This window comes from Dendronephthya gigantea, unplaced genomic scaffold, assembly GCF_004324835.1.
Source record: "Dendronephthya gigantea isolate DGI-Jeju-01 unplaced genomic scaffold, DenGig_1.0 000108F, whole genome shotgun sequence".
NCBI classification, from domain to species: Eukaryota; Metazoa; Cnidaria; class Anthozoa; order Malacalcyonacea; family Nephtheidae; genus Dendronephthya; species Dendronephthya gigantea.
Window position 1 is genome coordinate 656,069 of NW_021163118.1, and position 14,073 is coordinate 670,141.

A 14,073-nucleotide genomic window follows, 5' to 3' on the forward strand; every position below is an offset into this window, starting at 1 on the left:
GATGCACAATATTGTAAAGGGGGAAAATATAACCATGCGAAGTTGGCAATTTTGTATATTTTTTACTACAGCCTGAAGTGTGTAACTAAATTAGTTAAACCCTTGCGGCAGTAGTAAAAAAGTATACAAAATTGACAAATTCGCATGGCTATAAATATTTTCCGTAATACCTGATATTTTGCGGCCAAACGCGGCGATTAAATTAATTTTGGTATGCTCTTTTTAGCAGTGGTGATTTATTTCCTTCTTGTTGCCTAGATCGTAAGTTGGTTTATTATTCCCGCAATATTTCGAGACATCCCAACATTGTTGGCCCTCTCTTTGCTATCTTTGGTCCGCATTTCTTATTCAACTAAAATACCACGAGAATTAACGAGAAATCTATATAGGATGCATTACTATTATAAAATGCGCAAGTTCATATCAACTCACAGGATATCGTTCATTGTAAATTATCGTAATATAAGAAAAATTGTCGACTGGACTCAGACTTTTGGTCACCACTTTATGTATCAGTAATATGCTTAATTTTACAGGTCTTGATACAAACAAAGAAGTAGCTAAGAAAATCAAGTTCAAGATTGGGTTGTTGCAAACACCAAGAAATATCACAGGATGGCAGATCTGGTACCAATTGTTGCTAATGCTGAAAGCAAAACTCCTGAAGTCACTGAAAGGTGGACAGTTTTGAATTCTGCTGTGAAACGAGGTGAACTTGACACTGTAAAATCTCTAGTGGAAAATGGCGCTGACGTAAATAGCAGGACTGCTGGGAAACGGACAATTCTTCACTCTGCTGCCGAAGGAAGTGAACTTAACATTGTAAAATACCTTGTCGAACATGGTGCTGATGTGAATGGCATGACTATTGATGGTAAAACAGTTCTGCACTCTGCTGTTGAAGGATGTAAACTTGAAATTGTAATATATTTGGTGCAACATGGTGCTGATGTAAATGGCAAGACAATAGACGGCAAGACAGTTCTGCACTCTGCTGCTGAAGTAGGTGAACCTGAGACTGTAAGATATTTAGTGCAACGTGGTGCTGCGGTAAATACAGTGACTCGAAAAGGGTGGTCGGCTCTCCACTTTGCTGCTAGCAGTTGTGGACTTGACATTATAAAACGTTTAGTTGAACAAGGTGCAAACGTGAGAGGCCGGAGTACTTTTGGGTGGACAGTTCTGCACTCGTCTGTTAACTTGAATGGTGATCCTGATGTTGTGAAATATTTAATCGCACGTCCTGCAAATGTACATGAGGAGAGTTCTGAGGGGACGACTGCTTTGCACTTTGCTGCTGAAAAAGATGAACCTAAGATTGTAAAATTTTTGGTCGAACGTGGAGCAGATGTAATTAGTGTGGATGGTGACGGGATGACAGTTCTAGTTGTTGCTGTTAAAAAAGGTACATTTGAGAATATAAGATATTTAGTAGAACATGGTGCTGATGTTAATCGCAAGACTATTGATGGACGGACTGTTCTGAACGCAGTTGTTAAGAAAGGCGATCTTGACATTGTAAAGTATTTAATTGACCATGGTTCTGATGTAAAAAGCAAGACTAGTGAGGGTTGGACCGTTTTGCACACTGCTGCAAAGAAAGGTAAAATTGGCATTTTAAAATATTTCGTGGAACACGGAGCTGATGTGAATGCTACGACGTCTGAGGGTTGGACAGTTCTTCACTCTGCTGTTGATGGAGCTGAACCTGACATTGTAAAATATTTAGTTGAACATGGTGCTAATGTGAATGGCGTGTCTGCTCGCGGTAAAACAGTTCTTTACTATGCTTTTGAAACGGGTGAACCTGAAATTCTAAAATATTTAGTCGAACATGGTGCTAATGTGAATGGCATAACTACTTTAGGAAGGACAGTTTTGCACTTTGCTGTTGCAAGGCGTGAAACTAAAATTGTAAAATATTTAGTACAAAATGGTGCTGATGTGAATGGCATGGCTACTGACAAGAGGACAGTGCTGCACTCTGCTGCGGAAGTAGGTACACTTGAGGCTGTGAAATATTTGGTAGAACACGGGGCTGATGTTAATCGCACGAGTATTGATGGGACGACAATTCTGCATTCAGCTGCTAGAAGAGGCGAACTAATCATCGTGAAATACCTAGTCGAACATGGTGCTGATGTAAGTAAAAAAAACCCTGAAGGACAGACAGTTCTGCGTTTTGCTGCTGAAAAAGGTGAACTTGACATGGTGAAATATTTAGTTGAACATGGTGCTGATGTGAATGGCAAAGATAATGACGGGTGGACAGCCCTGCACTCTGGTAGTGAAAGAGGTAAGCTGGACATCGTAAACTATTTGGTCGAAAAGGGGGCTGGTGTAAATGACCGAACTACTAACGGGTGGTCAGTTCTGCACTCTGCTGTTGATGGAGGCGCACTTGACATTGTGAAACACTTAATCGAACGTGGTGCTGATGTCAACAGCAATACGTGTGATAAAAAGGCAGCTTTACATATCGCTGTTGAAAAAGGTGAACTTGAACTTGTAAAATATTTACTCGAACATGGTGCTGATGTAGACGCTAGAAATATTCATGGGCAGACAGTTTTGCATATTGCTATTGCAAGTAGCGTACTTGTTACTCTAAAGCGTTTACACGTAACAGTTCAAAATTTATTCTCTAAAAAAAAGCTGAGTGACGTAACCTTGGAAATGGCTAACAATTCAGTCAACTTAGTTGAAATTTTATTAAAAAAGAAAATCCCTGTGAGGAATCTTAGAACATTTCTTGTTGAAGGAACTCTAATTAGTCTTTTACAGTGGAGTATTCTTTTTGGTCGTAATGAAATGACCAAACTTCTGAAAATGTCCGTAAAACATCACGAAAAATTGCAGGCGTTGAAAACAAGGAATTGCAACAATTTGGAAACAGTAAGTAGCGATAAGCAGTGATTCTATTAATACCTATTTATAATTAGCTTTCATCAAAAGCAACAGATAGATGACTTTGTTGCCTTGTACGAACCGGGTAATATAAAACATGTTCTCTCATTAAATTCCATTTCAGGCGCCATTCGTCACCACTGTTTGCCAAACATACGAGCTATTACCTTAGATATTCTCTCTCCTCTATATGTTTTGTTTTATACCCGATCTCTTTGCCTTGGTGAATATTTTGCCATTTTAGCGCTTATATCGTTACAAAAGGCGTAAACAACTGGCAAAAGCATCTCTCTCAACAAAGTCGCAAAATTCCGGTCTGGTTCACACACTTTAATTCCGGTCTGGTTCAAAAATTAAACTTCCAGTCACATACCAACAAAAACTCAGTTATCGAACATAAAATTTTGGAAAAATCGCATTTTGTGTTTGTATTGTCCATAGATCATTGCGTATTTTATGTGGAGAACTTCTTTCTTTTCTTTGCTCAAAATAATAACTATATTCATCTATTGTTTTTCAGAGTGCAGTACCGATGCAGGCTTTTGTTGCGGATAAGGTATTTAAAATTGGCGACGGTTCCTGTGGTTCATGCGTCTATGTCGGTCTTATGGCTGATGGAAGCGAAGTCGCTGTTAAGCGAATGCCAGTGCAAAGGTGCGAAAGAACCGCTGAAAACGAAAAGGAAATCCTGAGTCTCCTTGAAACAGAAAAATCTCCATTTGTAGTAAGCTATCGAGGTTTTTACAACGACGGAAACTTCATGTATCTCGTTATTGACCTCTGTGAAGAAAGCTTGGAAAAGCTTGTTGATTTTTCCAGTATTGAACATCTACAACAACATGGTCAACGAATGATTAAGGAAATTCTATCCGGCCTTGAATTTCTCCATGCAAAAGGGATTCTGCATAGAGATCTTAAACCATCAAACATCTTGGTTGATATCGAAGGATGCATGAAATTGGCGGACTTTGGAATAAGCCGCGTTTTAAAGGAGGAAGAAACAGGTGTTGAAACAGGTGCTAATGGTTCTATCGGCTGGGTCCCTCCAGAAGTGATTGAAGCGAGAAAAAGAGAAGGAAAAGGGCCCTTCAAAAAACAGTCGGATGTCTATGTAGCGGGTATGATTTTCTTCTTCATCTTAACTAAAGGTCAACATCCTTTTGGCGGTACAGATGATCGAATGAGAAATATTGCGAGGGAGAAACCTGTGAATTTAAAGAAACTTAGTGAGCGCAAGGCTCGGAAGTTTGTCTCCTGGCTAATCAAGCATAAGATTGATGAAAGACCTTATGCCACCGATGCTTTAAATGGTCCTTATTTGAGTGAGATTTTTTCGCCTGGTATGAGCTAGAATGTAATGCGATTACTCATGACGACGATGACGTTGCCCAAATTTACGTCTTAGTCAAAACGTTTTCTTAATATCTTGCGTAAAATAGAGTTCGTGGTGACGATATATGCGACAGCAAGAAACGATTTTAATTCATTATCGTTGTATTCGACGACTGTCATTCGCCATTAGAATTTTTCAGATTAATTTAAATTTTGAGCGGACTCGAAAATAATAAATTTCGGTTTTATCCGTAAAAACGAAAAAACGTTGGCCTTCACTATTCTAGCTCGGGAATACGTTTTACGTCTCCCGAAAGAGTTTATGTCTATAGCTATATAGCTGTATCTATGTAAAAATAATTCATAGTTGATTGGTTGGTACAATTTATATTATTCACTCGTTCGCTACGTCTGATATCTATATAAACTAATAGCGAAAATCATTCTTCCGCAAACTTTCTCAATTAAGCTACTGTACTCAACAAAGGAAATATTGGCATATATACCAATAAAGAATTTATTGCTTCCTGCACTTGAGACTTAAAGTAGATTGAATATTTTAGTTTGACGCATGAGTAATGTCCCTGGAGAGCGGAGATGAGGGTCTGCATATATCAAGAGCCGAATGTGCTGTTAATCCATTCTGTTCTTCGCTTTGACAAGGTCACTACAGATCAAATTCGACCCGCGAAGTCGACCCACCCTCCTTCCCGTTTTCTCACGCGAGCTTAATGTCATTGCATACTAGTTTATTCGGTCGGGGGTTTAAATTAGTCCCACCCTGTCTATGCGAACTGCTTAGTAATTGAATTTATTGTTTGTTGATTAATGATTAATTTGTTGTTAATTAGAAATTAATAAATCGGCATGTGCGTTATACAATTGCGCACATTGCCAAAATTATTTCAACTCTGTGTGAGTGGTTTTTTGTACGAGATCTAGAGCGCAGAAAACAGAGCTCGTCGTGACAAAGTACCTTTTAGATATGAAGCTAATGAAAGGGACCGATAAAAGAAATTAAAGAATGTTATCCAGCTACTTGGTTTCACGGGATAGTTTCTAATTCTGAACCTTTCTATTTTTCTTCATTCTGCGGTTTTGTTTCTGCGCGATAAATTTCCGGAACAATTATCTTTTTCGCGGGTGGAGCACTGGAGGAATTTCAGTAATTTTGTACTTTCGTTCCAAACATGAGAAGAATAGTTTCTTTGGCCAAATAGTTTTTCCGCAAATTTAACTTGTGACTTACTGTTTTCGCTGCGTTGAAGGTTTCACTTGAAGTAGTCTAAAAAGTTTCAAAAACGAGTAATTATCTTCCACGTATTGTCTTATGTGACCATTTAATATGATAAGAGGTGATTGGCAAATTTCCATCAACAACTAAATAAAGAGTTCTGTTCCCTCCGAAAAATCTATGACCACCCGCTTGTTAGATATTCGAGAAAAATAATAACACCTCCCTCTACACACACATACACCTACAGCGCCATTGATGTAAAAATAATAGGATCCAATTTCAGCGTAGTTCCTGAATGCTATACACTCTGTTTTGAACAGTGGTGGCAAAAATAGAATGTAAGAACTATAGTTAATTAATAGCAAAGCACTGCATTTTGTGTTCATGCTCCTTTTGGATATCAAATTTGTTGCTTTTTACGGTCCCTTGCATGATTGCATTAATCGTAACATGTAAAATTTCATGTACTAAAACTCTAGACTCTTTATCTGAATCGACAATTTTAGGTAGCCCCATTTTCATAGTCGAAACCCTCATGACCAACACCTTTTTTACGTCCACGTCCGATTAAAAAATCAATGGTCAATAAAGTTCATAGTAAATTGTTACAAAACAAAAATGTAGAGATCCTATTAACGAGGTTCCTTATTTCCGCTATAAATAACCACTTTTGATTCTATGGTCATTGATATCGCACTCGGCTCAAGTACGTTTTCGCTGAGCCGGTGCAGAGAGCCGTGCGAAACCGTGCAATTCATATACATGCAAACAAATTCAATTAGCGTACTGTTAAAATAACACGAATAAAAACGCATGCAAATTGAAGACAAGCACACAAATTAAAATAGTGCACCAACTAACGCTGAAGACAGTGGAATAGGATATACTCTTTCTTTACAGTAGCCATACAATAAAATTTTGGCCATAGCTTTCTACTGATGCTTTTAATAATCGTGACGGACTACTGGGACCTTGGTAGATACTTCAACGGTCAGAAACTGATAGAAAGGTGCCAAAACTCAGTTAGAACTTCCCGAGCGATACCCCTTCCCTCACCTTCCTGTATAACACCGCGCGCATCAATAACTTTGAAAAAATATTAAAACTTCTAATATCGTTGGATCCCAATGACGCTGTTATCATGTCCTTTAGTAAGGTGGAGCGGTTAATCACTAGATCTTACCCATCGAATCGGTTTTCAGGCATAGGCACTTGGGCTGATTGCACAATAACTTCTGCCTCTGGTTCTGTTTCCATTAACAGGGTTTCAGTAACACCTGGAACACAATCATCATGCAATTCTCCTATGTAAATAAAAAGAGAAGAAAAAATCAGAAAAATACATATGACAATTTTTTTACTTCACCTTCAGACTGTTCATGATCAATTTAGACGAACCTAATCGGGAATGTATCAGTCTGAAAGAAGTCATCTCCCTTTGGGTTAGCTTCAAGACTTACTTCTATTAAATTAGGTAAGGCATGCTCAGCTTGAACCACATTAATGTTGAAAAGACTAGCTTGAAAAGGATGATTTTGGACTTGACTGGCTAGAAAAGGATCCGTTTCAAAAGAGTTTGCTTGAACAGGGCTAGCTTCCACAGCATTGTCTCGCACAAGTATTTCAGCATCATCATCCAAATTATTTGCAACTAAATTTGAAAGAAAGAAACAGGAATGGTCCCAAAATAACTGAGAATTGTCTAAAACAGTATGTATGCAATTATACCTTGTATAAATTTACTCTACTGTATCGTCGCCCAAGTTCTTCTTTACATTTTTCCAGAGTGAAACCACTTCGACTCATTAAGATCTCGAAGATGCTTATTGTGGGCAAGCTGCTTACTGACTTCAACATTTTTTCACTGCAATCGATGAATCAGATTTTCAGACTTCGGCAGAAAGCAGTGAAGATTTTTCTTACTATCAGCCTTTTGCCACTTATTCGATTATTTCAATGTTTATCAGAAATGCAATAGTATATTCTGGAATGCAATTCTAATAGTAATAATAGTATATCTGGAATGCAATTACAGTACAAGCATACAAGAATATTCAGGGAGCAAAATTGAAGAAAAATTTGGAGCTCCACAATTTTTAATCCGCTGACTTGATTACCAGTATCCTGATATTCAGCGGATTAAAAATTATATGGCAACAATTTCAATGGACCACCATATGAAAATAACTTCTAATTATTTTAACCATGTAGATAAAGCTTTTTACAGAAATTCAGTGATATGGTGATTCACAGATATTCAGACAACTGATATTAATACAAGATCGAGGCTTATATACAGCCCATACAAATGTCAGTACGTTCATCACAAAATATTTCTTTTACAAATATCACGGTTGTTCAAAGCTAGCTAGGTTAGGGCTAACCCTAGGTTAGATTTTTCCCGACTGTTTTGGTTTATATGTTTCTGCTGTTTGTCTTAATTCTTCTATTCACCCACACAATATTTATGAAAAAACATGTTCAACTTCATAAGCAAATGATAAAAAAATGATGTAAAAATTTGAGTTAACGTAAGCGGCTTTTGAACAACTGGCCCCAGATTGCCAACGCACATAGGTTGCCGACCTTTACAGAAAGCTCCTTGGGTCATATTGATAACATCTTAATAACAGGGAATTCTTATGCATATATGAGGTGTAAGTTTTTCAATTGGAAAAAATAGTTATTGTCCTATGTTATTCAAATCTTATAAAATAAAAATGGTATAATTATCATTAGGATGGCCAGGATCGTTCAAGTTGTTAAAGGCAAACTAATAAAAATTTATTGATCATGTTTTAATTCGTCTTAATAATTATATCAATATTAATTATAATGACGAGTGACATCACGACGAAGAAGCTTATCTTTGAAAATACCTGCAGAAAGATTAATTATTTCCTTTCGCAATTACTGCGAAAGAAAAAAAACTGTGTTTAAGTCCGTTGTGATTGGCGTTTAGGCAAGTAAGCTCCCTAAAAAAGATTATCTTAGATAGTACACACCAAGAAAATAAAGTCTTGATTGAGATTTGAGACGCAAAAAGCTTGATAAAAAGGATGATCATAAATTGATTACGCTGCTAAAATTCCATCTGATTTCTTATCTTAGTAATTAACAACCAAAGCACCAGGCATGACAGTTAATGTACACCACAAATTCTTAACTTTTATCAACATCAATATCCGGCTCCGCAAACGTTAATTCTGATGTCGCTAATAATAATGTTGCGAATGAAAACTTTTATGTTCATGATATTTGAATTTTGGCAAAAATAAAACGCGTTATCCATTATCCAATTAACGTTCATGACAACCTCGTTCCTCGAGCCCGCAATTCCTCTGGCGAGAAAACAAAGCCTCTGAGATAATCCAAACCGGGGGCTGAAATCGTGGCTTCCGGTTTGTAACGGTTTTTTTGTATTTCCAAATTGAAACGGCGTGAAGGACCAATCAGAACATGATGCCCGCTAAGCATTAAACTCGCATTGCTTGAGTCGAGAGCTAGGGCTATGACAAAAAAGACGCGTACTCAGGCGTGTGTTTGGGCTTGCCATAGTTGTTCAGCTATGCAACGGAACGGGCGTGAAAACTCGTGAGAACTAGTGAGAATTCGTGAGATTGATCTGAGATTGTATTCAGTTTGATCAGGGAATTCATAGCGATATGAAGCAACTTTGGTTCAACATGAAGTTGAAAAGCATGAGAGCAACAGAACACCCCGTTTCGAAAACGCTCGGCATCTTTTAGTGTAGGCTACTGTGCTCGGCGTGTGCAGTTGTATGTAAGGTGAGCGTTAAGATAAATATGGCACTTGGAAGCCACATTTCGAAATGTCTTGAATTTTTATCGTCTTTTGTTTACAAGAAAACGATGCAGGTCATGAACGAATGCACTCAGCAGTGCAGCATGCACTTTAGCTTAGCAACCACGCCTGCGTAGCTCGTGGCTTGCAGGTCAGCCCACCTTATCGCACCTTGCGGGTCGTGGAATTCTCGACCATAAAAATATTAAGAACGCTTCCCATTTTAAGAACTCGCTTGCGCATTGCGCAATGCGAGTTAATAATTTCTAATTTCGATTATCCTAAAGGAATCGCGGGCTCAGGGAACGAGATTGCGTCCATGACATAAAATCACAAACCTGTGCCTAATTCGTAATCTCCGGGCGGAATTAGTTGCCAGATGGGCTCGGGAACAATGTTTATCCAAGTCTGGTGTAGTATATATAAGCATTACGACTGGTGCAGTATAGGCATTAAGAATGTAGTACTGAGATTTTTTGAGGTCGTCTAAAAGCGGAATGTAGCAAGATACAACGCGCAAAAAGGTATGATATAGATGAAAATTACATCAAGTAATGATTATAGTGCAGTAATTTTGTATTTGTAGTCGTAGTTTTAGTCAGCCTGCTTGTGCATGTGGGCATAAGCTCTGCCACATCAGAACGATGAATTTGAAATTAGTACTGCGTCGTCGTATAGTCTTTTGTCGTGAACAGTGTATGCTTTTTGTTTCGTACAGACTTTATTTCATATAATAGATTGGGAAATAAAAATAGTGACCTTAGCTAACCTTGTCTTCTCTTGTAAAGCATTGCATGATCAGTCTCTACCTTCCGTACAGTCAGAAATAGGGATTTCGATATTCAATACTTCAAAATGCATGTCGCATTGTGAGAGTATAATCTGAAAGACCACATCTTAATTATGTAGGGAATTCGTTTATGTTTTGTTACAAATATAATAGTCATTCCAATATATATCATATATTCTAGCTGATATATAATAACTCAACTCACAAATATAATACTTCAATATAATACAGTGTTTTCCATAAAATACATGGTTTCAAATAATTATAATTCTCGTTGTCTGGTGATGTCAATCTATGATCCATTATACGGTGATAATATAGATAAAATAAATAAAAATAGCTCGGGCAACATGGCCGATGAGGCAACAAATCATCTTATAGGCGGATTTAAGGAATTTCTTTTTCGGTTATACACTTCGGGTTCACGAACAATTGAGGTTGAATCAATTCACTCAAGCTTTGAAGATTGCTGATCCAGCTTGGGAAATCATGCAATTACCTATGCATGGCTATGCATATTATAAATGACTTATATATTGGATGGTTCCTATAATCAGTCTAAACGGCTAATTTACATTATTAGTAAAATTACATATCAGTGCCGACTTCATTTAGTCATATTTACAATATGAATTTACAGTTCTCATGCCAACCTCTTCGGTTTAAAAAATATTCGATGAAATAGGTTAGCATTTGTGAATTCGTCCTTTCAGGATATTTCCTTTCCGGCTTTTTGAGCGCGCGTAGACTGAAAACAGTCTACGAGTTTAATTGGCCATATATTTGTCCGTGATAGCTCTATGTGGACAAAAACATGTCTGTTATGCCAAGAAATGTTAAAATAATGAATACACCAAATTTCGTTTGTTTACATTTGAGGTATATTGAGTTATTGTCTTTTAAAACAGGGAAATAGGCATTCTCGAAATTTCATACCGGATGTTGATCATAACAATCACCCCTGCGAGTTTGTATGACTATATCTTTGCGCAAATTTAACATATGGACACAGAAATACCGCCACTCGAATCGTTGTATAAAAATGCATCTATATATGAACGAGCGCAAGGTCGTATTATAAACAAACAACGTTTATGGGCATATTCGGAAAGGTATCGACCTCGGGACACAATCGATATTCTCCGGTAAACTTTACGTGCTAAAATCTCCAAGTTCCTTTATCCGTAGAGACTTTAGAGCCTCAGCAATCGATTTTACATAACATAATGCTCTAGAATCGTGAATTTCATTGGTTTACAGCAAGATCTCAGCCCACAGTGGTTATGAGTAACGCGCGCAAGCTCTGACGCCCTGCTATTGTTGTTGATTTGCAATTGCGAACATGACACTGTCGATTGACGAAGTTTTTGAGCGTTTATTTGAAGAAGAACCGAATGCTAACGAGAAAGGCCTGTCTAGTGACGAAGAGGATGACTTAAACCATTTTTTAACTGACTCGGAAAGTGATCAAAGGCAAGTATTTACATATTTTTAGTGGATAGATGTTGTCGCGTCATGGTTGAAGGAGAACATTTACATAGGACGCAACTGCAAATGTTGACCTTTATTGCTCATGAGAATTCTGCCTAAAATGAAATATCGATATCTAATTACAACTATGTCAAATATATACATAACTCCTAAAATATGGTAAATTTTGCAAGAATTTGGTGATATATTGCCACACAAATCAAATGTTTGAACCGATCTCAAAATGTATCAGCCTGACGCATTGCACGTGGAATAGCAACATGGCCCAGGCATTTAAATTTTGCATTTTTGTCTCAATTACAGTAAAAATAATACTATGCGAATGTATGCTGACGTTCTTATTGTGATTTCGTAGTGAACAGAGTGAAGAAGATCAAGATACTGAATTAAGAAGATGATGTTGAGGAGAGAAGGGGGGGGGGGGGGGTAGTGATTTGAGAGAGGGTGCTAGTGTGAGGAGCCGATCTCCTATTTGGCAGCCGAAAGCTGACCCCCTATGGTTGCATCTACCATTAGGGGAAGAGGTGGTTGGGTTGGAGAGAGAAAGAGTACAAGTTCTTTCGCTAGGGAACCTAAAGGAAGGGCTAGGGAACCCAGAAGGAAAGCTAGGGAACCCAGAAGGAGAGCCAGGGAACCTAGAGGGAGGGCCAGGGCTCGAGGGAGGGCCAAGGGTGGCAGGATTGAGATTGCACCAGATTATAAATCATGTAGTCATGCAGATGTTAAAAATAACACCCCTGCTTTCAAACCAAGGCAGCCCTCAGGAATTAATTTTGTAAGCCCTGTCCTGAGAGGAGGCATGACAACTCCCTTGGAATTTTCCAACTTTTCATTACCTCTGAGATGATAAAACCTGTAAATCGATAAGTTGATTGCAATTTTGATATATGTTCGTTTGGTTCGTGTTGATTCTGCAGTGGGAAAGTATTGGAGCAAAAAGTCCCTTTATCATGGTCTTTGGGCTAGGAAAATACTTACACGTAACTGTTATAAAGCCCTTATGGCATTTCTGCATGTGGTAGACCCTGGTAATGAGACCCCTGGTGATAAACTGCGTAAGGTTGATGAGTTCCTTGGATCATTCAAGGAAAGATGCCATCTATTGTACCAACCTTACCAGAATATTGCAGTAGATGACATACATTTCTTTCAAACATATGTTTTTTCATTTGTGATGAGCTCTGTTTGATATAAGTACATGCATTTTATTTTCAATAAAGGTCTTTCTACTCTGTGTACAAAGTCTGTGTATTATTTGAATTATGAATGCTTCGCTTCATCTACAATCTTAGTGCTGTGGGTATGAGTGCCTGTTTGTAAGATTGGAAGCTCCTGAAGGAGTTTAAAAACTTTTCTTTCAATGTGCAGACCATAAAAATACCATGCACTTAAATATAAAAATGTGGGCAGTAATATATTGGTTTGTGCTCTAGGAATTGATTTGCCAAAGTTGGGCTTTGGTTAGTTTCGAACTTCTAAGTATGAACAGGCTGTGGATTGCAGAAATATGTGGAAAAAGTTAAATTCTGAAAGACTATTACTAAATTTATGCAAATTTATGCAATTTTTCGTTGCAGAATTGCTCTTAAATTGGAAATAATTTTCTCTACTCGGTAGCCAACGTTATGAGCTTTTGAATGATGTATTTTTCATCGGCAAACACAAAATGTACGCCGAGAAAAGCGTTAGAATCGAACGCTTCATTTGTTATGTAATTTGATCGGCGGGCAAAAAAGTGAAGATTAAACAGGAACAGGAACTCGTTAGTAATTTGTGGTTAGTCAGTGGCGGATTCAAGGTTAGGCAGAATAAATTACTACAGGGAATGCATAGCGTTTCTCGTATTGCTGGGGCTCTGGAGAGGTGCATAGTTGCGAGCTTGCTAAGGGGTCCGGGGGCATGACTTCCCAGGAAAATTTTGAAACCATTATATAGGCCTCTAAATGGCCTCAAATGCCTCTCAATTTAAGGGTTACTGGGAAATAGTAAATACTTTTTTTACTCTATGTTTTTTTATTTTGACCAAACATATGCCACTGAACATAACTAATTTCAAACCATTTGCATGTAAAACTACCGTTGCGCGAGGTTACTCATAATCATTTTCCACTCACGACAATGTAGTAAAAAAGTGGATACGGCATAAAACAGAGAAAATTAACAAGAATTAAACAGTTTTATAACAGTCCTAACATTATTATCTTAAGAGCCTCCATGAGTTCCTTGCAATGGACGATTCCAGCTATTGACTAAATTTTGATCTAAGCAGGAAGAACGAAAACGAAATCCGACGCAACAGCTAGAAAGACTTAGAATGAGTAAAACTGCAAAGCTTGTTTACAGTCCGGAAAAGTTCGCAAAGTTGTATATATCATTTTGTGTTACGCACGGTGAAAATAAACACTTTCGGCTCAAATATGGTTATTAATTTTTAACGTAACGTAATACAATATAAATTATACATATAACATACTCCCGATAGGGCTTTTAAGTATGTACTAAGAAATAATAA

The 14,073-nt window shown here is 37.7% G+C and overlaps 2 protein-coding genes across 2 annotated transcripts; both read left to right on the forward strand.

Moving 5' to 3' along the window:
• The first annotated feature begins 615 nt into the window (after positions 1–615).
• Positions 616–3,462, forward strand: LOC114534871 (putative ankyrin repeat protein RF_0381). The gene is made up of 2 exons (XM_028556348.1): positions 616–2,590; positions 3,428–3,462. Exons 1-2 carry the CDS (start codon positions 616–618, stop codon positions 3,460–3,462), a joined length of 2,010 nt encoding a protein of 669 aa, XP_028412149.1.
• Positions 3,463–3,475: 13 nt separating this feature from the next.
• On the forward strand, positions 3,476–4,349 carry LOC114534891 (serine/threonine-protein kinase/endoribonuclease IRE1-like). The gene has a single exon (XM_028556367.1). It carries the CDS (start codon positions 3,515–3,517, stop codon positions 4,256–4,258), a length of 744 nt encoding a protein of 247 aa, XP_028412168.1. The 5' UTR covers positions 3,476–3,514; the 3' UTR covers positions 4,259–4,349.
• Positions 4,350–14,073: the final 9,724 nt, after the last annotated feature.